At 53.2% G+C, this 25,146-nt stretch overlaps 1 protein-coding gene across 2 annotated transcripts in view; it reads left to right on the top strand.

The window, feature by feature from the left end:
* Positions 1-24,893, top strand: part of RPS6KA2 (ribosomal protein S6 kinase A2) — a 160,842-nt gene extending 135,949 nt beyond the window's left edge. For both annotated transcript variants that reach the window (XM_068551251.1, XM_068551252.1), the window contains exons 14-21: positions 558-683; positions 10,124-10,213; positions 11,996-12,154; positions 13,661-13,822; positions 16,380-16,456; positions 17,691-17,808; positions 21,038-21,175; positions 21,856-24,893. In XM_068551251.1, the coding sequence (XP_068407352.1) occupies positions 558-683; positions 10,124-10,213; positions 11,996-12,154; positions 13,661-13,822; positions 16,380-16,456; positions 17,691-17,808; positions 21,038-21,175; positions 21,856-21,981 (996 nt within the window). In that variant the 3' untranslated portion in view covers positions 21,982-24,893. The remainder of the gene's footprint in view (positions 1-557; positions 684-10,123; positions 10,214-11,995; positions 12,155-13,660; positions 13,823-16,379; positions 16,457-17,690; positions 17,809-21,037; positions 21,176-21,855) is intronic.
* The last annotated feature ends 253 nt before the right edge of the window (positions 24,894-25,146 follow it).

A 25,146-nucleotide genomic window follows, 5' to 3' on the forward strand; every position in this document is an offset into this window, starting at 1 on the left:
CTTGGGGGTCTCTGCTGTGCAGAGTCGAGCCAGCACCGCAAGAGAGTGGCTGGGTTTGTGGGCACCAGTTCCCATCACGAAATGTAGTCTTCGGGGGGTCAGTGAAGGTGCTATTTTTATAAGCAGTTTTACACCGTATAAATATGAGCAGGGGTAGAGAATCTCAGAAGGGATCATGTCGGGTGAGGATGGCGAGGGGGCGTGGGGGGGTCAGATTCCCAATCAGACGTCGGCATCCGGACACCAGCGTCAGAGCTGCACCCAGTCTCAGGGACGTCTGACCTCTCACCTCTCTCGGACCTTTGGGGGAAGCAGGCAGGTCAGCCAACACAGGGTGCTGGGCTTCTGAGAACAGGGTCCTGACCCGACAGATGGGGAAGCTGGGTTGAAATCTGGAACCACTGCCAGCTAGCTCCGTGACTGTGGTCCGAGGACGCCACCACCTCCTGGCCTCCGTGTCCCCACGTGCAAGGGCTGAAGCCTCCTTTGCACCGCGTTCGGTGCCCTTGCACGAGAGGCCTCTGATCGCGCTCTCTGCCCGCCCGCTCTCTCTGCAGCAGTTACACGGGAACAACACCCGCTTCACCGATGGCTACGAGGTCAAGGAGGACATCGGGGTGGGCGCCTACTCCGTATGCAAGCGCTGTGTGCACATGGCCACAGACGCCGAGTACGCCGTGAAGGTAAGAGTGGGGCACGCGGCGGCCGCGTCTGCAGCTGCCCAGGCCCCAGGCCCCGGCGGGCACACCCAGCCTCACAGACACTCTCCCTCGGCCTCTTCTAAGCTCTGATGCGGGGCCGTTCCATTGGCTTTGATATTAGGTCACCCGTTAGAAAACTATTTTGCAAATCATGAATATGTTCTGCTCCAGCCGACGTGTAGGTACTGACCACCTTTAGTAACTTTCTACATAAAACGCGCTGGAACAAAAGCTCTGGGCACTCAGCAGTTTGGAAAATATAGAGTTGGGGGCCAGGCAGAGCATTTGGGGAAGGAGGGGAAGAAGGAGGGAGGGAGGGAAGGAGGAAAGGAGAAGGGAAAGGAAGCTACAGTCACCAAAACTTAAATCAAAGAAATAAATAGAAGCAAATATTTTGTAATATTTGCAAAACCTTAAGGAGAGAGCTGGTAGTTTTACCCTGAATCATCAAGAACAGAAAACAGTAGTAACAGGGAACTTCTCTGGTGGTCCAGTGGGTAAGACTCTGCGCTCCCAATGCAGGGGGCCGGGGTTTGATCCCTGGTCGCAGAACTAGATCCCACATGCATGCTGCAACGAAGAAGCCTGCATGCCAAAACTAAAAGATCCCGCATGCCGCAACTAAGACCCAGTGCAGCCTAAATAAATAAATAAATACATAAGAAAAGAATAACAACTACAGCCCAGTTTGGCACTCTCTCCATCCTGCCTTTGGCTTCTGTAATCGTTGCTAAATTAAATATTTGATCTGGAAATCCAAGATACCAGTTTCTTGCGTTTCCTGGTGTGTAAAACGTGGATGAAAGCTGAAGCGTTCTGCTAAAGTCATAATCTTATTTTTGTAAAAAAGCATAAATTGTACATTCTCCCTCCAAGGGAGCGAGAGCTGGTCTGTCCGCCACTCACCCACTCAGCTGACCTGGACGTGCTTGAGGACCCAGGTCCGGCCGGTGGTGTCATGGTGACCAGACCATCCTGGCTTATCCCAAACTCATCTGGAGCACATGACACTACCCTGCTCATCAAAGAACTTTTGGGGACAGCTGGAACCTGTCCAGCAGGCAGCCGTGTAAGAGGAGTCATTCCGTCCGTTGTGATCTTCCTGAGCTCTGAGAAACTTGTTCAAAACAGTGGCGATGAGGCGATGGCCTCGTTCCACCTCACCCACAGCTCCATGGCCGCTCTGCGAAAGCAGATACACCCTCGTGCCCGCTGGGATGTCTGCCCAATGCTTCTGGCCCTGAGGAAATGCTCTGCCCCGTCAAAAAGGTCACCAGCCCCAAAACACGCAGGCCCGTTGGTTTAGTTTGGGTTGGGAATTTGTGGCTTTTTGGCAAGTTTATCTTGAATTCCTCAAACAAAAAAGAATGTTTACACTGGAGGAAGGCTCAGTGTGTGGGTCCTTTGGGTCCATGGTCATCAGCCTGCCCAGTGTCTCGAACACGCTGAGGAGCGGGTGACGGAAGGAAACATCGCACGATTTTAAATTCCTGGGAGAGGGGGCTTGAGATTGCAGGGGAGCCACTGGCATGTGGGTCTGATGTATTTCGGGCTTTGGATCGTTGAGGAATTGTATTTTTCCCCACCCTTGGGAGAGTTTGTAGGGGAGCTCGGATGATGCCGTTCCCGTATCCAGACGAGCCAGTGGTGGAGAGGAGACCCTAGTCCTGCCTCAGACGAGAGAATTTCATTTTTATTTTAAATGTATTTCACATACTTCATAAGCGTGCATAGGCGTCTTAAAATTCTTTCTGCATGTGTCGTTTCTCGCAGAATTTCTTTAGACAGTTTATCAGGTGACCAGCAGCAGTCCTAGAAACAATTGCGGCTTCCATTGAGTGCAAAGAAATCCGTCTAGTGTTTGGCAAGCTTGCTGACCCTGATGCCCTTCTAGAAAACAGCCTGATACTGGGAGGTGTCTGAAAATAAATCCCCAGACAAAGGAAATAGTGTCATATGTCTCCATATCCAGCTCTCACAAAAAGACACCATCTGAATCCGCTTTGTCAACAAGTGGCTTATAACTCGATCCCCAGAGATCAGACCCCCCGATGGGAATTTCTGGGGAATTTCAGCCCCGGCCTCTCTGGCAACAAAGCCAGGAGCTGTGGCTGCAACTGATGGAGAAAGAAAGAGCCAGGCGTCCTGTTTCTGTTTTACAAGCCTTGAAGTTCCCTGGGTAAACTGGGCAGGTGGACGCTACAGGGATTTCCCTCATCCTCTCCGAGACTCTGGTGGGTCATAATTCATTGTCTGGAAGATGCTTGAATTACCCAAGCACAGGAAGAGGCAGCGACTTTCCAGTGAGATGAGTGCCCCGGGCCCCAGGGCTGTTTCGGGGAACGTTTTAAGCCGCTCGCTGCGGGTCGGTTCATCCATCCGAGGGCAGATTTCCTTCAAAGATGAAAGAGCTGGCAGGAGTACCATGGCAAAGAGTGTTCAGAATGAGCCCGTTTGCTACCCAAACTGCTGTAGCCCACCTAGGGTCATTATTCTGTTCCCTTTCCAGCGTTTTCCGGGTAGAACGTAACTGAAATGTGTTTGGGCTTTTTTCTACTCTGTATCTTGATGGGCAGCAAGTACCCCACTTACTGATGGAGGAACTAAGAAACTGCACGGCTCAGTGTGTTCTCGAATATAACACGGAACCAAGGGTGCCGTTCAGTGAGTTGGCTGAGAGTGGATCTCAGCTCTGCAAAAGCCCCGTTGAGATTCAGCCACTAGAGTTTATCATCACCTCTCTGGGCCACCACAGTTTGCAAACCCAGCTCTGCAAATTCTTGGATGGAAAACGGTGTCTGTTTCATTTTGAGAGACAATCCCGTCGGGGCCTCCCTCCAGCTACGGGGAGGGTTTGGGAACTTCCCCCGCTGCGTACAGAGCAGCAGGAAGAGAGCAAGTCCCCAGTGGACTGTAGGACTGTGGCCCGAATACACGGGCTCTGCCTGAGGCCGTCGCATCGGGGTGATTTTGCCCGAGGCCATCGCATCGGGGTGATTTTGCCCGAGGCCGTCGCATCGGGGTGATTTTGCCCGAGGCCATCGCATCGGGGTGATTTTGCCCCCCGCCCCGGGGACGCTGGCAGTGTCTGGATACCTTCTGATTGTCACACCTGGGGCGGGAGTCGCTCCTGGTACGTGGTGTGCAGAGGCCAGGGTGCTGCCCTGCCTCCTGCATAGGACGCCCGCCCACACACCCCAGAGACTCACCCAGCCAAAATGTCTGGGTGCTGAGGTTGGGAACCCCAGCCGAAAGCATAGAGTTAAAGGGGCATCTTATGTAGATAAGTTCCAGCAGCTGGTATCCGGAGATGAGGTAGGGTTTTCCCGCTCTGTTAAGCCTCTGCTCACTGTTTTGGCAGCAGGAAGGTAATGGACCAAGAGCACAGCGGCTCCCACCCTCTGTGCAGGGGCAGGAATCCAAGTGCAGTCCTTCTGAGGGGACGGCAGTGCCAGCCCTGAACGGTCAGTCTCCGAACTCAAGAGTATGGGATACAGCGGGTCTCACATTCTTGGAAATATCATTGTGTTTTGCTTTAAGTCTATGTCTGTCTTATAAGTACCTAATTTTGCACAATAATTATTCTGTCATCATATTAACTGCATTTAAGTTCAACTTAACCGATATACTTAAACCAACCTACCCCAGTATATTCCCAGGCAACAAGATTGCTGGTTTTGCATTTGCTCTCAGCTGCATATTTATGCGCAGGTCCTAAATTAGTGAGACCAATTCTAGCTACCACTTAACAAAACCTTTAGGGCAGTGCCTACATGGAATGGCGACTCAGTAAGTGTGGGTTCACTCAGAGTCTGGGTCCCTAGGCTTGGTCCCTCCCTTCTGCTGTGGCAGAACACCACCAGGCTGCCCGGGATCCTCCACCGGGAGAATCTGGCCTCAGAGGACAGGATGCTGACGCCCTCCTCTACCTGCTGAGGGTGTCTTCCCAGTGCACCTGCCTTGGGCTAGGATGGCTGAATGAGAAAAACCGTGACGTTCTCTCAGACACATCCCAGTGAACAGATGTGCCCTGCTTTCTAAGATCTCGGAGCTATTTCCATGGACAAAATAGCTCAGGAGTCTAATGTGAAACTCAAGTCCACCTTTGTCTTCATAGCCAGCCCCAGAGGCTAGTGGTAGGAGGTGAAAGTGTATAGGACTTTGAAATAAGCATGACCTAATGCTGCATAGATGCCAAGGCATTGATGCACCTGTCATTTAAAATAAGACTGAAATGGAATCAATGATGAACTGCAGAAAGTAACTGTGATAGAGTAGGATTCAAAGGGGAGAGGTGTATTTGGAAGGAAAAGATAATTAATATTCTTATTTCACGAAAGGTTCTGTGCTCACTTTACAAAAATTGCACAAGGTTTCATTTTTATTTCGGTTTTAGGTCTTTGTGGCTTGACACGGTCAGGTGCGTATTCTGGACACTGCCACTTGCACAAAGCCCCCTCTCCAGTGGTGTCCGTCTCGCTCAGATGGAGCCCAGATCCTTGCAGTGGCCAGCAGGGCCCCAGAGCCCCGTTCCTGGAGCTCCTCAGGCCCCTCGTCTGTCCCCAGCTCCCTCCCACACGGGCGATACACTCTTCCCTGAGCCCAGAAGTTTCCTCGCCAGCCTGGGGGCTGATCTCTCTGACCACGATGTGGTCCTCCCCATCCTCCTTGCCTTCAGTACCTCCTTTAGGGCTTTTGTAACCCCTGATACGCTTCGCAGCTCATTTCCTGTCTCCACACCCCGGTTATGGTGCTTGGTGGTGTCGAGGGCCAATGTTATTTAAGAGAGAAAAATATCGGGAGTTCCCTGGTGGTCCAGCAGTTAGGACTCCGTGCTTTCACTGCCGGGACCTGGGTTCAGTGCCTGCTCGAGGAACTAAGATCCCACAAGCTGAGTGGTGCAGCCAAAACACAAAAAAAAGAGAGAGAGAGAGAAATACCAATTAGGAGCTTTTCTTCAAATTCGAAATCACCTCATCCCTTTCTTTTGGCTTTTTTCTTGTCCGAGTGGGCAGTACGACTGCTCCATAGAACACTTCTTGCCTGTAGAACGCATTTCATTCTGCAGGGACTCCCTGTTCAGTAACCAGTTCCTTTCATTCGTTTTTACAAATTTTTCATTAACGCTTTTTCCGAGGCAGACGCAGTGCTAGGTTCCAGGCAAAAACAAACCTGTTCTCAGGGAACTCACAATCCAGCCATGTAGGGATTTTACTGATCACAGAACCAGAAGCCATAGCAAAAAGGGGAATGTCACTGAAGAATCAGAAACTAAGGGAGCTTTTGTGTTGCTGTAGCCTTTCCTGTTGGCCTGTTTTATCTTCCAACATACAGACACACGCTCCTTTTCATTCAAAGCTCCACTTGCATGTTTTCCCCCTTCTTTGTCTGAGAGGCTCACTCAGGGATGGATGGATGTCACTGGCCATGGCCACGTTTTCCTGGAGGGAAGCACAGCTGCGTGTCCTTTCAGGAGCAGATTTTTGTGTTATTAAAGTAGCAATAGAATCAGGTAAAAATAAAGCGAGATCCTTGAAATTGTACAAGAGTCTGTGTCATGCAGTTCTTAATTCTAGTGAAGTGTGGCTGATACACTCAAGGCTGAAGCTGGGCTGGCTCTCTCCAGAAGGAGCCCCAATTTGTATTCACAGCAGACCGTTGACAATTAACATCGCGTTTTCTGGGCTCATTTTCCTACTGTGTATGTAATTTGTCAACCAGAAAAAGCAATGGAATTGACAGATGCCTGACGTGAATAGAGCTTATTTTTAGAAGGAAAACTGATTGGCATGGAAATTTTAATTTTTTCCGGCAGGAAAACTTGGAGTCCTTTCTCTGTGTCATTTGTTTAAAGTAATTGAACAGGAGAGGGTATCTGTTGAATTTTACAAGGGGTTCCGTGCTCTACTCCTCTCCTGTCAAGTGTATCGATCCTCTCGACACGTCAGCAGAAACACCCGCCTCTGGAGGGTGTTCTGCCAGCCTGTGAGCTCAGGCCCCCTCTCGAAGCCCCACGCCATTCAGTGTCCAGGAGGGGAGCCTGTGCTGGAGAGAGATGGGGAAGAGGAAGATGGGGAAACGCAGAGACCAAAAGGGAGAGGGGAGAGTGTGTGGATGGCAGTGAAGTCTGGACCAATCCTGCCCCCGCCCTCAGCCACCAGGAATAAGGATGTACCAATACCCACCTGCACGCTTCACCTGCTGAGGAGAATCACGTGGTCTGCCATCCTTTTTTGGGGCCAGACTTGCTTCACGGACTATGGACATACACAGCTTGTCAAACAGCAGCCCCCTGGGCTTCCCTGGTGGCGCAGTGGTTGAGAATCTGCCTGCCAGTGCAGGGGACACGGGTTCGAGCCCTGGTCTGGGAAGATCCCACATGCCGCGGAGCGACTAGGCCCGTGAGCCACAACTGCTGAGCCTGCGCGTCTGGAGCCTGTGCTCCGCAACAAGAGAGGCCGCGATAGTGAGAGGCCCGCGCACCGCGATGAAGAGTGGCCCCCGCTTGCCACAACTAGAGAAAGCCCTCGCACAGAAACGAACACCCAACACAGCCATAAGATAAAAATAAATAATTTAAAACAGCAGCCCTGGAGAGTCTGGTTTGCCAGCCCCGTTGGGTGCTGGCCTGTGGGTGGCCTCCTGCTGCAGGCGAGGACAGATCCACCGTTCGTCCCTGCGTCTGGTCCGTCAGCATCATTTGAGCATCGGCACGGAGAGAGGAGGCCTTGCGGCTGAACATGCTTGCTGAGAATGCCTCCCTCGGTTTTGCTGCGTAAGCAAGATTATAAAACAATACTGTTCTCAAAATAAGGGACTCGATTAACCTGGGCTCGCTTGAACTAGAAGCCAGTCCCACAGCAGCAATCCCAAGAAACGGACCCCACAGAGAAGAAATTCCTTGCTGGATGCGTCTGAACAATGTGCTCAAACCGCCCCCCCCACCCCCGCAGGCTCTGCTGTCCCCCACGGACCTGGGCTTTGTGCTCAGGGACCGGTCATCACACCTCACTGCTCTGTGTCTCTTCTTCCTGACCTTTCTCCCAAAAAAATCCCAGAAAGAGATTTGTGGATAAAAGCTGCCAGCCTTTGCTGACAACAATCAGGATAAAAACGCTGGGTCTGAACAGAACTTGCTGCTGTGTGTCGGTCCCACGTTGCCCAGACTATAGGAGAGGTAGTGGCCGGCTGAGCAGGTGCAGGAGCCCGTGCTCGGCTCCACTCCCCGGGGGCCTCCCTTCCAGGCAGGCACCCACCCTCTCCTCCTTGCCCGCTAGGGACCCCATCACCCCACCCTGCCTGCCCTCTGGCTTCCAGTCGGTTCTGCCGGGGTGGACACCACAGGAGGGAGGAGGGTAGAGCCCCCAGCCCCTGTGGGTGCCCCGTTCGTGCAGCCGCCCCTCTGGTCCCATAACTGCTCCCTCCTCCCCCTGCTCTGGGCCATCGGCATAGAGAAAAGGCTTCCTCTTTCTTGTTTATCTTGCATCCTATTCTATTGTGATTTATGCTAAAAATACATCTCCTTTATCATGAAATTTTATTTGAAAAAAAATGAATCTACCACTAACTTTTTAAAAAACCACTAATGATTTTAACCTTCTCAAATTGCAAAGGGATCGCAGCCCAGGGATTGAATGGCCTGGCAGGCAGCTGGGGCAGAGACGGTCCTAAAACCCTGTTAGTCAACTTGTGATCCAGGCAGTGTAAGGATGTGCCCCACGGCCGCCTAGGCGTCCACATGTTAAGGCATACCCTCCACCCCCCACTGAATGAGCCTTTAGAAAAATCTCCTCTAGAAGGATGCGTTGTGTGTTGGCTTCTATCAATAACAGAAGTAATCCCAGTGTCCTAGCTAGAACTTTAGTAACAAAAGGAGGAAAGCTGTGTCAAGAAAGGAAGCTGGGACTTCCCTGGTGGCGCAGTGGTTGAGAATCCGCCCGCCAATGCAGGGGACACGGGTTCGAGCCCTGGTCTGGGAAGATCCCACATGCTGTGGAGCAACTAAGCCCATGCGCCACAGCTACTGAGCCTGCGCTCTAGAGCCCGCGTGCCGCAACTACTGAGCTCACGAGCGACAACTACTGAGCCCACGTGCCACAACTACTGAAGCCTGCGCACCTAGAGCCTTTGCTCTGCAACAAGAGAAGCCACCGCCATGAGAAGCCTGTGCACCGTAGTGAAGAGCAGCCCCCGCTGGCCGCAACTAGAGAAAGCCCGCGCGCATCAACGAAGACCCAATGCAGTCAAAAATAAACAAAAAGTAAATAAATTTATTTTTTAAAAAAAAAAGGAAGCTTGGGTTTTTCCTTGTTGAACAACGTGTGTCACGCGGTTCACGGTCCCGGGCGCCGATGTCGTCAGAGCCTGGCAGGGGGTTTATAACCGAGACAGAGAAGCGCGGGCACCACGACCATCTTCCACTGCAGTGAAGGGGCGGCAGGGGGTCGGGCGGGCAGAGCTCCAACACTGGGTCCTGTGCCACCCGAGCATTCAGTTCATCTAAAGAAGAAAGTGAGTGTCGCGCAAGCCTCCGCTTAGAGCCGTGGACGTGATAGAGAGTGAGAGTGCATTTCCCTCACACTCTAGCAGTGAAATGACTACATGTCCTCCATGTGGCGAGTGTTTTGAACTTGGGTGAAACTAACGCACAGAAACGATCGTCCTCTTCTGAGTGTCGTTTCCCACACGCGTGCTGTAGACTTCGCCTGAGTGGGGTCCCCTCCCCAGCCAGCTCCGTCCCCGTAAGAAGCAGGCGCAGGGGCCCAGGAAGCCAACCCCAGAGGTTTTAGTCACTCCCCACCAACAGGTGACCCCGTTTCCAGGTGGGCTTTCATTCATGACACCCTGTGGTTGGAAGCCATCTGTGTTCATGGGGTAAGAGGATTTTACCTGCCATCCTAAGACCTGGGCTCCACGTGCCGGGAGGAGGAGGAGGAGCCAGAAGGAGCAGCCGTACGTGTAAGTCACAGCACAGCCTCAGCACGCACGCCGCCGCGGCGTCTCTTGCTGAGAACCACGCTGGGTCTCACTTCGTTGCCAGCGTGTGACCACCAAACAGGGCGAGAGACGCACAGCAGCCGGAGGCCCACCTTGGACGGAGCAGGGGGCACAGGCCGCCAACCCAGAGCCTGCGCCGCGAGTGGTAGCAGAGCGCCTGCTGCTGTCGGTGGTGCCCGTGTGAGCTCCCCAAACCCACCCGTCTTCATCCAACCCTGCCATAGCTCAAAATTAGTGTCTGGAGGCAGGTGCTCTCTTTTTAATGTCAGTCTCCTTTGCTCATTGGGAAAGCAAGGATTGCCATGAATTTCTAGGCAGTTGTGGGTTATCTTGGTTGAGCTTGAGCCGGAGGGGGAGGAGGGGCAGAAAGGGTCCCCGCCGCAGGCGCCAGCTGGAAGCCTCACGTCCACCTCTGTTTGTTTCAGATCATCGATAAGAGCAAAAGGGACCCCTCGGAAGAGATTGAGATCCTCCTGCGGTATGGCCAGCACCCCAACATCATCACCCTCAAAGACGTAAGCGCCTCCGTGCAACAGTGGTGTCGCTTGCGCTTTGTGTCTCTCCGGCTGGCGCCAGAAGCCACCGTTGATTTGGTGCAAGCTGGCTGCTCGGCTCACCAGCTGCTCCTGGCACCCAGGAGCTCGGAGCCGGAGGGGGCTGCTGCCCAGACACCTCGGGGTCACCCGGCAGCTGGGTAGCCCGACCTGCCGGGCCGTTGATTCACATCCCATTGATGGCACCCCACTCCTCCCAAATCACATAATGCGCACGTGTGAAAGAGGAGAGAGAGCTGGTGTGGATTCTCATCCAGGTGTGTTTCACCTCACTGTCATGGAGAGCGTGGGGCCCATGAGACGGGCTCCGGATCTGAGACTCCAGATCCAGAGCCCCTCCCAGCTCCCTTCGCTTTCCCGACTGAGCGATCTGTGGCCCCTGTCCCTGAAAGAGGGGAAGGGAGCAGGGACCAGTCACACTGGAGCCAGTTGGATGCACCTGGCAGCATCCACAGGGGCCTAGGGCCGGGCCTCGGGGGTCAGGCAGGGGAGAGAGCCTCGTCTTCCTCTCCAACTCCAGAGTGATCCCAGCATCGTGAACCCCAAACCCCAAAATACTGGGGCCGCCTCCATGTCCTTCGGGCCCCGTAAATGCCTGGAGTAAGAGGCCTTCCAAGTGCCAATTCAGTTCTGAGGAAAGCGTGAAACAGGCCTTGTGTGAACACAGCTTGAAGTGAAGCCCAGCTGCATTCCTGTGGGTCTCAGTCAGCTCCCCCGCACGAGATCACTCCCCTTGCTGTTTCCTTTGTCGTGCGTATGCGAAGATCCACAAACAGAAATCAGCGAATCTGAAAACTCCCGAAGAGCTCTGACTCTGCGACTCTGCTCTGACTCTGTTTCGGATGAGTGACGTCACCCTGGGCACATTCTCGAAAGTAGCGCATTTGATCTTAAACTCAGAAATAAATACAACAAGATCAACTTCACATCGTTTATTGAGCTCCGTGCCAGCCAGATTGTTTTAGTGATTTGTTCTGAAATCATTGACTTGGAAGCGAGAAAGTCACCGTAGTTAGGTGCTTTGCGCCATTTCCCTCTGGTTCTTCTCAGCACTTGGGCGGCCCCTCTGCTGGGCCATCGGCCTGACAGAGACCCAGAACTTGTTTGTTCGGTTTGTCTTTTAAGTTCAGGAGGTTAACGCTAGTATGACTAAAGCTCTCTTTATCTACTGCTTTTCTGAAATACAAGCAGATCAGCCCTCCTACCTCCTCTCCTCCCGGACTCCCAGGGCTTGTCCCCCCTCACAGGGCACAGCCGCGTAGAGGGCCCCGGGGTCAGGCTCCCCACCCACCCCGGACCTGTTGGGTCTGGCCGGCCTGTCAACCTGCTCCTTAAGGTTTGAAAAGGGCGGCCCTGGAGAACGCTGCCCCCTGGGGCTGGGCCAGCATCCGCGTTGTCAGTGTGTGAACGTCGCTCTCCCAGAGGCGGGGCAGTACCAGGGTTCACGGCAGCTGAATCCATCCACACAGCTCTCAGCCCTGCTGACCCATGCCCTGCCCAGCAACAGATCATTAAAGCTGTTTTTTCCCCAAGAAGAGCCTTGTCTGGCATGCCTAGAAAATCTTCCCTCGTTTTCTACAGAAGTCTTGTGTCTGCTCCCAGGGGAACACTGAGACGCCAGGCTCTCTGCACTGACGCGCCCCCGCCCCTGCCGGGGCGGCCCCTCTTTCCCAGCGGCCAGCGGGCCCGCGAGGGTGCCCACGAGGTCCCTGAGGCCTGTGTGCTCTCCCGCCCCACCCCCAGGTCTACGACGACGGGAAGTTCGTGTACCTGGTGATGGAGCTGATGCGGGGTGGGGAGCTGCTGGACCGTATCCTGCGGCAGAGGTACTTTTCGGAGCGGGAGGCCAGCGACGTGCTGTGCACCATCACCAAGACCATGGACTACCTCCACTCCCAGGGGGTAAGGCCTCGCCCCCCGGGGCAGCCCCGCGCCTCGGGGGCGGGGGGGGCGGACAGAGGAGGAGCGGGACCCGGGGGCGCTGAGAATCCACGGGCTCAGGAGCTGGGAACTCAGGTGTCCTCGTCTTCCTTGTGAATCACAACCGTCCCTCTCGGGTCTAAATGATTTTAGGCACACACGCGGTGTGTCCAGGAGCTAGGTCAAGAAATTAAATTCACCGAGGCCAGGTAGAGCAAAAAAGTAGTTTGGGCTTGATAAAGGGAAATTTGGAATGTTCATCAGTTGCCCTATTTAGAATTGAATTCCTCCACCAGTGCCAAGGAATATGGTGATAAAATGACAGTGACCACTGAGGGTTCCAGGCGCTGCTCTAAGCTCTTCGTCTGGGCAGTTCTAGACTCTGGATCACACCCATTTCACAGATGAGGAGACCAGAGCACAGAAGGGTTGCATATCGTGCCCAAAGCTGCACGCACAGCCGGGTTCTAACCCAGCACCATGCTTCTAGAACCCTTGCCCTCAGCCCCGGACCCCCACCTTCTCAGCACCTCCCAGGAAGCAGCAGTGCTTCCTTGGCCAGCCGTGCACGTGTGGCTGTCAGCTTTTAAAATGCAGCCCCGTCTGACCAGGACATTCCTCCAGGGTCGCACGATGGTCATTTCCCAGGACGGTCAGACTGTAGAAGCAGCCCTTCAGATGATGGTTTTGCAGATTGGCTTCTGTTGCACGAGGTGGGGCAATAGACCTGGAACCGAAGTCTTTTGTGTCCCGGCCATCGGAGCCCCTGTAGGCCAGCTGCCGGCCGTGGCCCTTTAATTCTCCCTTCTCTGTCCCCTCCCTGGGTATTAGCAGGACAGTGAGACACGTGGGCCCCAAGCCATATGCAGGCACACCACGTGTCCTTACAATCGGCCTCTGTCCCCTTCAGAAGAAACCGCTTTGTGCCCTAAATAGCTGAATAGCCGCTGTGCTTTGAGGTGTTGCCGGCCCGTCCTTGGTGCTCAGAGCGCCCTGACGCTCACTCCGCACAGATGCGGCTCTCAGATTTCTGTCCACTGGCCGTGTGCACATGACAGAGGCTCCTTGTCTGCGTCACCCGCTGCGGTGCCCGACACCTGCCCGCTGGAACGTGGCATCACACAGCAGATGTTTATCTTTAGAAATCTTCCATCCATGTTACTGAGCTCACCACCAGTGTCTGTCTGTGCGATGGCCCCAGCGGGCCTCCCTGATCGTGGACACATGCTTACTTATTTATTCATCCAAATACTCACTCACCATCCAAGGGGCTTAGGTGGGGTCCTCGATTTTTGAGTGTCAGTGTGAGAGAAAGAGAGGGGGGAGGACCTACAGAGATTAGAGCATCCCAGCCGATTGCTTCCTGCCTCAGGACCTGCCCAGAATAAACGACTCCAAATAAACCCTTGTCTCCTGAGTGCATCCCCGCTTCTCTCTCCTGCTCCATCCTGGGCCCCAGCTTAGGCGTAATTCCTTGTGCCTCTCCAGGTTGTTCATCGGGACCTGAAGCCGAGCAATATTCTGTATATGGACGAGTCTGGAAACCCTGAATCCATCCGAATCTGTGACTTCGGGTTTGCCAAGCAGCTGCGAGCCGAGAATGGGCTGCTGATGACCCCCTGCTACACAGCCAACTTCGTTGCCCCGGAGGTGAGAGGCCCACTGAGCCAGCGGGGAGACGGCCCTTTCCTACTTTCAAAGCCGCTGCACAGTTTGGTGTATTGGAGTCAGCAGTAATTCTAGAGGGTAGAAATGAGAAGCTTCAGTCTTTTTTTTGCTCAAACACAGTTATTTTATCATTTTATTTCCTATTCGTAAAATTTGTAATGGTGAGGTTTGCACATAGAATTGTCATTGTGCTCTAGACAATTTCGATCAAATCTGCCTGTCTGTTAGGAGTTACGGTGAGAAATAATGCGTCAGTCTCGCCTACAACCGGGAAGGGAGCCAGTGGGTCACCTGGGATCAGAAATCTCCCCAACAGCTGCACCAGGAGAGAGTGCACGTGCGTGGACTTACTTGGTGCCAGAGTTCTTGCTCCAGATTGTTTTCCAAAGCCCCAGAAGCAAGTCAGGTGCTATGGGATTGAATGTTAGGGTTCCGCCAAGATTTGCGGATGAGAACGTACGTGAATCCTGAGGGACCTCTCTTCCGCCCCCTCTTCTCAGGGCATCAGAGACCTCGGCAGCACATCTCGTATGTGCTGTGCCCTTTTCAGGCTCCTGGGGATCATTTCCGGTAGGTGCTGAAGTCACTGTTGTGTTTGTGAAGACAAATCCAGTTTCTTGCTTTTTAGAAAAGCAGCCAAACCTGAGATGCTGGTGAGAACAGGACTGGAAACAGAAGAGGCTGACATTGCTGATGGGGGCGGTGGGGGGCGCGGGGGGGAGGTCAGGAATGAAAACAGACATTAGGTTCTGCGTGGATCCTTCTGGTGGTTGAAGCTGCTCTGGAGTGGCCCTGGTGGTGCAGTGACAGGTACAGAAAGTCCTAAGAGAGAGGCATGCTGGCCCCTAGTGGCCACTCTGTGAGCTGAGAGCTGACCCAGGTGGGGTCCACAAGGTGACCACGGCCAGTGGTCCATGAGGAAGATGTGCACGTGCCTGCCAGGATACGGATGGATACGCAGCTGGGGCCATCATTAGGCTGTCCAGATGCTACCTGTAGCCCCTTTAAGAACAATCTGGTTCTGTTTGAGCAATATTATTGCCGTATTTGATAGCTCCTAATGTTAATAGTATTGGTTTTAGTGATGAGAGACTACCTTACGTTGGTATATTACTTTACCATTTACTGAGCACTTTTACCAGTATTTTTTGCTTTTATCCTCCTATGCCACATGGAGTGGGCAGGGTAGATACTGTTAGCCACAAACACCTCACAGATTCAAAACAAACCAGACTCCATGTGTTGAAGGGACTTTGAAGACCACTCAGCTAGTGAACATGGTCAAGGGCTTGAACACCGAACACTTGGTGTGTTCACACGCCTCGGTGACCTACCATGCTGCAGGCACCACACCCGAGGTACAAAGATCCCGGCCCTTGTGTCTAAGGAAATTGAACACGGCTCTCCTGACTTCACGTTCAGTGTCAATCCAATAAGCTGCAGTCGCCCGGAGTGCTTGTGCTGCTTTCTTTATTGTTATTCAACTGTAAACATATCAAGAGGATTTCCCTCCCCTGAGGTGTGTAATCCTGGGACGCATGAAAACTCTCCCGTGTTAACTAGTCCTCAGAAACTCAAGCACAGAATTACCAGGTGACCAAGCAACTCCACCTCTGGGTACAAACCCAGAAGAGTTGAAAGCAGAGGCGAGAACAGATATCTATCCACCCGCGTTCACAGCAGCGAAAAGGTGGAAACAACCCAAGTGTCCATCGATGGATGGACGGTACAGTGGAATATTAGCCTTAAAAAAGAGGGAAATCCTGTCCTACGCCACAACGTGGATGAACCTTGAGGACACTGTGTTGAGTGTGATACGCCAGAAAGAAAAGGACAATTATGTGATTCCTCTTATATGAGGGACCTAGAGTTGGCAAATTCATAGAGACAGAAAGTTACATGGTAGTTCCCAGGGGCTGGGGGGAGGGGAGGGGGTGTTGTTGTTTCATGGGGACAGAGCTTCAGCTTTGCAAAAGGAAAAGAGTTGTGTGGATGGGTGATGTTGACGGCTGCCCAGCAGTATGAATGTACCTAGTATCACTCAACCGTACGCCTAAAGACGGCGAAGATGGGAAATGTTATGCTAAGTATACTTCACCAGAGTAAAAAAAAAATTCTTCTGTTTTGTTTTGGTTTTTGTTTTGTTTTGGTTTTTGCCACACTGCACGGCTTGCAGGATCTCAGTTCCCCGACCAAGGATTGAACCTGGGCCACTGCAGTGAAAGCCCGGAATCCTAACCACTAGGCCACCAGGGAGCTCCCAAAATTCTTCTGCCTTAAAAATTAAATGTTTCCTTTTCAGTCTGTCGTGTATCTGGCAAGAGCCAGGGCTCCCTGTGTGCGCGGGTCTTTGGGGAATCCTACTGCAGGGAATTAGGGTTGGCTTTGCGGCGGTAAATGACAGTCCCACTGAAGTCACCCCTCATCCCCAGCCATCCCCCCCACCCCCGCCGGGGTTATGGACCCATCACAGCAACATGCTGTGACCTTGAATTTTCCCTGCCAAGTGCTTATCCGTCGTCTGCTTTTCCCCTGGCAGGTCCTGAAGCGGCAAGGCTATGACGCGGCTTGTGACATCTGGAGTCTGGGGATCCTGCTGTACACCATGCTGGCGGGGTAATGCAAACCTTCATGTGGGTGTCGGCGCTCAGGGCACCCCTGCCGAGCCTGCTGGCCCTTGTGGGCCTGTCCCTGTGCACGGGTGTGGGCCCACACCTACAGGCCTTTAGTTCAGTCTCCCGAGGCCCCTGCAGGACAACCAGAGAGCAAGGGCAGGAAGTCATGCCTTGTCGTTCAAGTGTGTCTCTGGAATTAGGGAGCTGGGGCTCCACGGCTCAGCTCAGCTCGTCAACAAAAACCCAAGCCTCTGACCACGGGTCCGCGTTCTCGCCTCTGCACCACGCACCCTCTGCAGAGGTCACAGCATCTTTCCTTCCAAACATCTTCTCAAGCCAGGAAGCAGCAGCGAAGAGGCAGGCAGCCCAGGCTCCGGGTCGTAGATTCACCCTCACTAGCTCTGCTCCCGGGTGAATCACAAGAGTGACTGAGAATGGCCTGCTTTTTGCGTGGCCTCAGTGAGGTATTTCCTAGTCAATCAGTGACTAGTGTCGCAGTGGAGGGGGAACCCCGGTGAGCCTGGGGCCGTGCCCTGAGGGCTGCAATAGCAAAGGAGGCCCTGCACTTTCTTCCCAATGCCACACTTTGTGATTCTTCTGGTGCTTACTTTGCCAATACATAAACTAGGAGTACAAACCCTGCCACTGAAGGAAGTGCGTTAGAATTACATATAATTTCCTTTCTGGGGAGGCTACACTGACCCACCCTGGTTTATGTGAAGGGGTGACAATAAACATCTATCACACACTTACAGTAGGGCAAGAACCGTTTGCATTTTGTGTGCGTTGGTGCGTACCGCTGCTGTAGATCCCTGCGAGTGTATTCTGCCCATTTTGCAATTGAGGTTCAAAAAATTCATTTGTCAGAGAAGCCGGAGTTGGTAATAGATCGACCATGGGTCTCTCAGACTTCAAATCCCAGTCTCCCATCCACTATATACCACACTGTCACCATGGAAACCGCGTCACCGGGGCAAATCACTGTACCACACTGTCACCAGGGAAGCCAGAAACAGTCCAGAAAGACTCATCCTTGGGTCCACAGAACTTTCTTCACTGGCCGAGTAAGGAAAAGAGACACAGCAGTAAGAAATAAATTACACTTTACCATGAATCCTGGATTTGGGGCATGATGGGAAAGAAAAAATTATTCTTTTTACAACAAAGAGGCAAAATGAACTTTATCTTAGATTATAAAATGGAAGCTCATTACCACAAATTCTCTCATCACACAGATTTACCCCTTTTGCAAACGGACCAGATGATACCCCTGAGGATATCTTGGCAAGGATTGGCAGCGGGAAATACGCCCTTTCCGGGGGAAACTGGGATTCCATATCTGATGCGGCAAAGGTGAGTACATTGCCCGGTGCTCTTACTTCTTAGGCATGGAGATTCTGCAGTAACCATTTTATCTTTGAGGAATACGAGAGGATACTTCTCGTGTAAATAATATAGATATTTTATACTCATAGATTTTTTTAAGACACACAGCCAAAAAAAAAAAATTTTTGCAAAAATATTTCATAGCACTTTTCACATTTTCTACAGTCTTGGTGTATTAGGGTTCTCCAGAGATACAGAACCAATAGGATGTGTATGTATAGAGACAGAGACAGAGACAGAGAGAGACTAAGACAGAGGGTGAGAGATTTATTTTTATGGAATTGTGGAGGCAAGTCCAAAATCTATAGGGCAGGCCAGAAGCCTGGAGACTCAGGGAAGAGTAGATGTTGCAGCACTCGTCCAAAGGCCGTCTTCTGGCAGAATTCCCTTTTCCTCGGGGACTTCAGTCTTTTCTCACTTACGACCTTCAACTGATTGGATGAAGCCCACGCACATTATGGAGAAGTTGACAGATTTAATTGTTAATGTCACCTTCACAGAAACATCTAGACCACTATTGGTTTTTTTTTGGGGGGGGGGGGCGGGTTGGCCTCACCACACGGCCTGTGAGATCTTAGTTCCCCAACCAGGAATCGAACCTGCACCCTCGGCAGTGAAAGCACGGAGTCCTAACCACTGGACCACCAGGGAATTCTCTAGACAAGTGTTTTTTGTTTTGTTTTGTTTTTCTTTTTTTTCATTGAAGTATAGTTGATTATGTAAGTTTCAGGTGTACAACATAGTGATTCACAAGTTTTAAAGATTGTACTCCATTTATAATTATTATAAAACAGACGGGTGTTTGACCAAACACTGGGTACCATGGCCTAACCAAGTTGATGCAGAAAATTAACCATCACACTTTTAGGGATGTTGCAAAATGATTGCCCTGAGTGTTCGCAGACTGATCAAGTAGAGCTCTGGTACAGGGGTGTATTTCTGTCATTAAAAAATACTTTGAATTGGGGCTTCTCTGCAGCTGCACCATTTGTGACCAGCCCTGTTTCTCCGTCCATCAGACTTGGAATTCCTCTCTAATCAAATAGCAAATTATAGTCCAACCACAGTAAGAAACAGCATCAACAGTCTATTTCCTGTGTTTCTATAAAATGACCAGAGGAGGAGAAATTCTGGGGTTCTGATTCCAGCTCTGCCATTACCATCTCTGTGTGACCTCATACAGTGATGGTGGAGGAGATGATGGAGGTGATGAAGGTGGTGAAGAGGATGGTGGAGATGGCAGAGGAGATGATGGAGGTGATGGTGGATGTGATGGTGAAGGTCATGGTGGAGGAGGTGATGGGAAATTGTGGAGGTGATGGTGAAGGTCATGGTGGAAGAGATGGTGGATGTGGTGGTGAAGGTCATGGTGGAGGTGATGGGAATGGTGAAGGTCATGGTGGAGGAAGTGGTGGAGGTGATGGTGGAGGTAATGGCAGCTGGCATTTAGTGAGCACTTCCCCTGTGTTGCACCCTGACACCCGCAGTGCTCCTTCCATCCACTCTGTTTTGAATGGGTATGGGAATTGTCTTAGTTCCAGTTCCCACAGTAGAGCCACAGACCAGGACTTGGGTGCTGGTGGTTTCTTTGAGAGGTGATTTCAAGCAGGAGTAGGGGGCAGGGAAAAGGTGGCAGGAAAGGAGTCCGTCAAGTACAGGACACGTTACCAAGGTCACAGCTGCAGGGAGAGGGTTTCGCTGCCTCCCAGGACCTTTTGCCGACTTCTCCCTGCTCCTTCCCTGCCATATCTTGCCCTCGCTCATTCCCCTGTGCCTTTCCCCTCTCTGTGCTCACCACACAAAACCTCCAATCCTCCGAAAACAGGCAAAGCCTACAGATCTGTATGTTTTTATAATACTTTATTTGCCTCCTACATGCACTGTATAAAAACACACTGCTTTACTGTGAGCTTTTTTTTTTTTTTGGCCTCGCCACGCAGCTTGCAGGATCTTAGTTCCCCAACCAGAGACTGAACCCCTGCCCTCGGCAGTGACAGTGCGGAGTCCTAACCACTGGACCGCCAGGGAAGTCCCTACTGTGAGGTCTTGAACCAGTCAATAAGGGTCTCCCTGCTTTCCTTTTTTACACATGGAAATGGGGAGAACAGTCCTTCCAGGAGATATTTGTTTCAAGAAGTTACCAAGATTAATGTAATCAAATATTAAAAGGCTTGTATTTCTCTGTAGAAGAAGGATATTGTATTAGTGTATAATATTTCTTCGTGGCGGTTGATGACCACAAATTCTGTTGAGTGGTTCAACTTCACATTATACAGATACTCTAACTGATTTCGTTTCTTTTTGGAATGTGATGGGAACAGTAAAGGAAGGAGAGGAGGCTAGTGGAAAAGCACGGACTCTCACCGAGGCTCTTCCTTGGGCACTTGGGGAACAACTATACACATCACGTCTTCACCTACAAAACAGGGATGTAACATTCACCCTCTTTCCCCCAAGGACAGCCCTGATGGCTCACAAGAGCAGGTGCCTGAAGCGTGTGAAGACAGTCTCATGAATTCCATGCAGACGCAAATCACATTTCTAATTGTACATGTGTGTACATGTAGGTACACACATTTGCATGTATTGCCACGTGTAAATCTAAAGTGGAGCTCAGTCCTTAAACCCATTGTAGGAGTTTTTGTTGCTATTACGTTACAATCAAATAAGAAAATCACCTCTGTGGAACATGAGCCCCTTTGGACACAAGTAATGGCAACAGATTGTTAATCCCACAGTTGGTGATTATTTGTAGCAAATATTTGTGGCTTTGAGGATTGTAATATGTATTATATGTGATAAAATGTAACCGAGGACATTGTTATGATTGGTTTATATCCGTGGGATAGTCATTATTTCAGCTTCTCCCTTTGGAAGGTTATCGTTTTTACTCAAATAATATTGCAGTAACTTACACACGCTATTGAACGTCTCCGCATTTGATTTCTCTTCAGACATAAAATCTTTGATACTGTATACACCTGGGTGATCCACCAAGTTGACGATGGTTAAAACTTAAAAAAAAACTTCACATGTGTCTAAACCTGGAGGTAGACGTTTGGCCCCGGGTGCGGAGCTTCATTCGCAGCGCGGTGGTTAGATTTCGCCGCGAGGAGGAGGAGGGGACTCCTGCTGGGAAGCTCAGAGAAGCAGCGGCGCTCACTCCCCTCCCCCCCCCGCTGCCCTCCCCCCACAGGATGTCGTGTCCAAGATGCTCCACGTGGACCCTCACCAGCGCCTGACCGCGGTTCAAGTCCTCAGACACCCGTGGGTGGTGAACAGAGAGTACCTGTCCCCAAACCAGCTCAGCAGACAAGACGTCCACCTGGTGAAGGTACCGACCGCCGGTCCCCGCGGCAAAAGGGTGGGAGCGGGGACTCCGGAAAAGCTGCTCCGATACCTGCACGGCTAACCCCAGGGGCCACAGGGTGCCAGAAGGGAACCAGTAACAGGCCCAGACAGGCATCCCAGGTGTATTTACGGTTACTTGGTTCACCCCATACGTGCGATCACGTGCCAGACTCTGAATAAGTGACAACTTCTGTTAACACAGAAGGGGTGGGGACCCTCTTCGGGGAGGTGTGCACTGCCCCCAGCAGTGCAGCGGCTGGGGTTCTCCTGCTGGGAGCCGCCCATTCAAGACCATCCGAGGGTTTAGAGCTGCTCCAGGAGCCCAGTCACCCAGGTTGGGCCCGGATCCTCCAGATGGGCAGAGCTGGGGTGCCATTGCCAGGAGGGCACCCCAGGGACCCAGCAGCCGCAGAGCAGATCGGGGGCCGGGAGGACCTCACCCCGGGGCTCCCCGTGAGCCCCAAGCGTCTACCCCAAGTCACCGCACGGTTCACAGATGGGGTCGGGGGGGGGCGGGTGGACACGGCACTCAGAACTACATCCTGATGTTTAAGAGCCGGTGCTCCGTGGTCCTGAAGGAAGGCCTCCCGTAGCCCAGGCTCGGCGAGGCCCAGGCCGGGTCGGGGGCCGGCACCGCGTCACCGCCGCTCCCTTGTGTTGCAGGGAGCGATGGCTGCCACCTACTTCGCTCTGAACAGAGCCCCCCAGGCCCCGCGGCTGGAGCCTGTGTTGTCCTCCAGCCTGGCCCAGCGCCGGGGCATGAAGAGACTCACGTCTACACGGCTGTAGCCGAGCCCGGCGCCCGCTCATCCTGCACCTCCTCATGCGGCCGGAGAGGATCCGGGCGGGTGACCTCCCGACGCCGGGCTGTGCCGACCTTGCCACCTCCACCCCCAGCCCACCAGACGGAGTCCTTCCGCCGTGGACCGTGCCAAGCACCTGGAGGCGCCTCCGGCCCGTGGGTCTCGCGCGGTCATGGCTTGTGTTTCCGTGGAGAGACGTGTTTCCCAGTTATAAAGTCAGCAGCCTGGTCTGATTCCCGGCACACACAGCCCAGGTGTCACGGTGTGAAGGTGACGGTTAACGGCAGAGCCCTGGGGGCCCGGCTTCTGCGCCTCTGCCCTTGCCCACGGCTGAGTGACCGGTGGGCACAGGGCGCCTAGGAGCAGACGCCTGGTCCCTCCAGATGATCCAAAGAGCCCTTGTCTCATTGCCCCCCACGTGGGACTGAGGCCACCCCAGCGCCGGGGGCAGCAGTTTCGCCTCGGTGGCCGCGTTTCACGAGAATCGCTCGCGTCCCCGGGAGGGAGCCAGCCAAACTTGTGCCCACGTTTTCGCGTTCTCCTGAGGACCGGGGCTGCAGGAGCGGCTGCTTCTCGCTCCCGCCCCGGCTCAAGGGTCGCCGCGGCCGCCCCGAGCTTCCGAGAGGGCCTGGGCTTCCCTGAGCGCTGGCTTTCCCCTTTCATGGAAAGCCTGTGGCCCGTGGGAGCCCTCAGTTGGGTTGCCTCCCGTCGGTCCCTTCTCGGGTCCCCTGGAGACCCCTGCCCCCCGCCCGGGGCCAGAGGGGAGCGGAGGGTGTGTTGCCGAGAGCAGGGGCGCCCTTTGTGGAAGTTGTGCTTTCGTGGCGTGCTTTGTGTTTCTGTTGCACAGGTCTGTCCTCACCTGACATGTCAGGGCTATTTGATGTTTCCCCCGGGGCGTGTGAACACAGGAGTGGGTGTGATGCAGGGCGAGCCACCGCCGGGGCCTGGAGGACAGAGGCCTGTGTCGTCCCAGCCGGCCCCGAGCCAGGGGGCCACCGGCCGGCTGACCGGAGGGCCCTTGCCCACCGAGCTGTGACTGGCCAGCATCGCTGGGCACCCCCTGCCCTCGGGGGGAGGGGGAGCTCCTGTTGGTCTCAGCCGGGTTGTCACCAAGAAGACAATTTTTCAAAGTCCCTCCATTTCAACTCACTCTGGTACCCAACTCGACCGACAAAAACAAAAACAATGCCTCCTTCTAAAAAATAGCTCCCTAGCTCGGTCTAATGGTTTTCAGACCTGAAAATATAAACGTATCGCAGAAGCTTTAATTATCCCGTGAGCCATTTTTTTTTTTTTCCCCTCAGAACCACAAGGAATAAAAAGGTGGGGACAGATTCATGTACCTGTTTTCCCACAAAGCCCTCTTGGGCACTTCTCCTGTTTCTCAATAGAAAGTGCTTTATCCCAAGGCTCAAAAGACTTCCACCCACAACAGTTTTGTTTTAGGTCAGAACTATTTTGTCTGTCATTAGAAACTTAGGAAAACCTGGGTAGCCCCAGGTCACAGATTTTGCCCTCCCAGAAATCGACAGTGGCCCTTGTATCTTGTGTTTGCTGCACAGGCAACGGCCGGCCCATCAGCCTCCTGGGCCTCCGTCCTGGGCTTGTTGGCACGTTGTTGGTTTGCTTGAAGTCCGTGTGTTGTGATGGAAGCGGACAGAACGGAGAGACAGAGATGAAGCACGGCTGGGAGAGCGGCCAGCGCATGTTCTCTGTGTGTCACACCAGCCCCCTTACGTGTGCAGCCTCAGTTCTGACCGTTCAGAACCCCGCGGGGATCCCGGGACTCGCCCCACTCCGGACCCCGCCCGTGGCAGGGGCGCCCCCGGCTCTGCTGAACCAACTCGAATGCCCTAAGATACCTCCACTCCCTCACCCTTCTCCAAAACAAAGTGGTACTTGAAACCCTTCTGCAGAGAGGCCCCCTAGAGAAGCTGAGAGCCTATTTTTAATGGAACTGGCTTAAGTCTTAAGTGGCCAGTGGCTGGGCTTCCTAACCGGCAGTCGGTATGTGAATGAAGGTGCGATCACCGCGTTATTCACCTGTACGGGGCACCTCCACCATTCACGCAAGGCCTTGCGGGATTAGCACACGTGGTGTGACAGCCCAGCAAGTTAACTGGCTGCCCTGCCCTCCTGTAGAGTCAGACCCCCTCTGGATCACCAGAACCACAGACTTGGTTGTGATAAACCCGAGCCCGGAGTCTCAGGCCTGCGGCCCTGCCGGTCCCCTCCGTGGCTCCCACTATAGTCTCATCCACCCCGGCTCCCGCCCACTTTAAGAGAAACACCTGACGCCCCCCGGAGGGAGAGCTTTGCCCGATGGTGCCCCCCACGTCACACTGGGCAAGAGTGAGATTTCACTTGTTCCCCAAGGGCAGTCGGTCGTGGTTTCAAACTACCCGCGTGTGTGTCGCCGTGTGGAAGGCTGTCAGGGCTCTGAGTGGTCATGGCTCCGATGTGAGCCAGTCCCACTCATTAATGGCGTGACCCAGCGCCGCTCTGGGGTGGTAACCTTGCTTCACTGGGTCCCTCCAGCACAGGAGGAATCTGATCTGCACTTGTTCTCTCCCACGTGGTTTGGTGGCCCTCACCGCTCCGAGAGCCGTGGGATTCTAGAATGGAAAGGACGCCGCAGGTCCTGAGTGACGAGGAGAAGCCACCCGCAGGCTCAGGGCGTCACCGGGAAGGGACCCGCCAGCTGCAGCCGAGCCCGCCCTCCCCCGAGGACACCGCCAGCACTTTGTGTCCCTGCCCGTGTCCGTGTTTACAGGGGACTCTCGTGTTCACGCTTTATATTTTATGTTGGAGATGGGCGGCCACTCTACGATATTTATTACGCTTTCCAGACTTTCTGAATAGATTTTTTTTAATAAACATGGGTTTTATGAAGTGTAATATTTTTCTAGCATAACTGTGATATTGGGCTTTCTATACTGTCACGAATAACAGTCTGCAGGTGAGCTTCTTACCCGGCCCTCCCCCTCCCCTCGCACCGCCTTCCGGCTGCTCCCAGCCTCTGCTGCCACCAGCTGGCCTCTTCGTGGGGGCGGGCGGCACGGCCGTCCCCCCACCCTGAGAGTTGTGCATGCACGGGGGCGCGCGTGCATGCACGTGTGGGTGTGTAAGCGCGTGCCCAAGTGCGTTGTGT

The sequence above is a fragment of the Eschrichtius robustus genome, chromosome 9 (genome assembly GCF_028021215.1).
Source record: "Eschrichtius robustus isolate mEscRob2 chromosome 9, mEscRob2.pri, whole genome shotgun sequence".
NCBI classification, from domain to species: Eukaryota; Metazoa; Chordata; class Mammalia; order Artiodactyla; family Eschrichtiidae; genus Eschrichtius; species Eschrichtius robustus.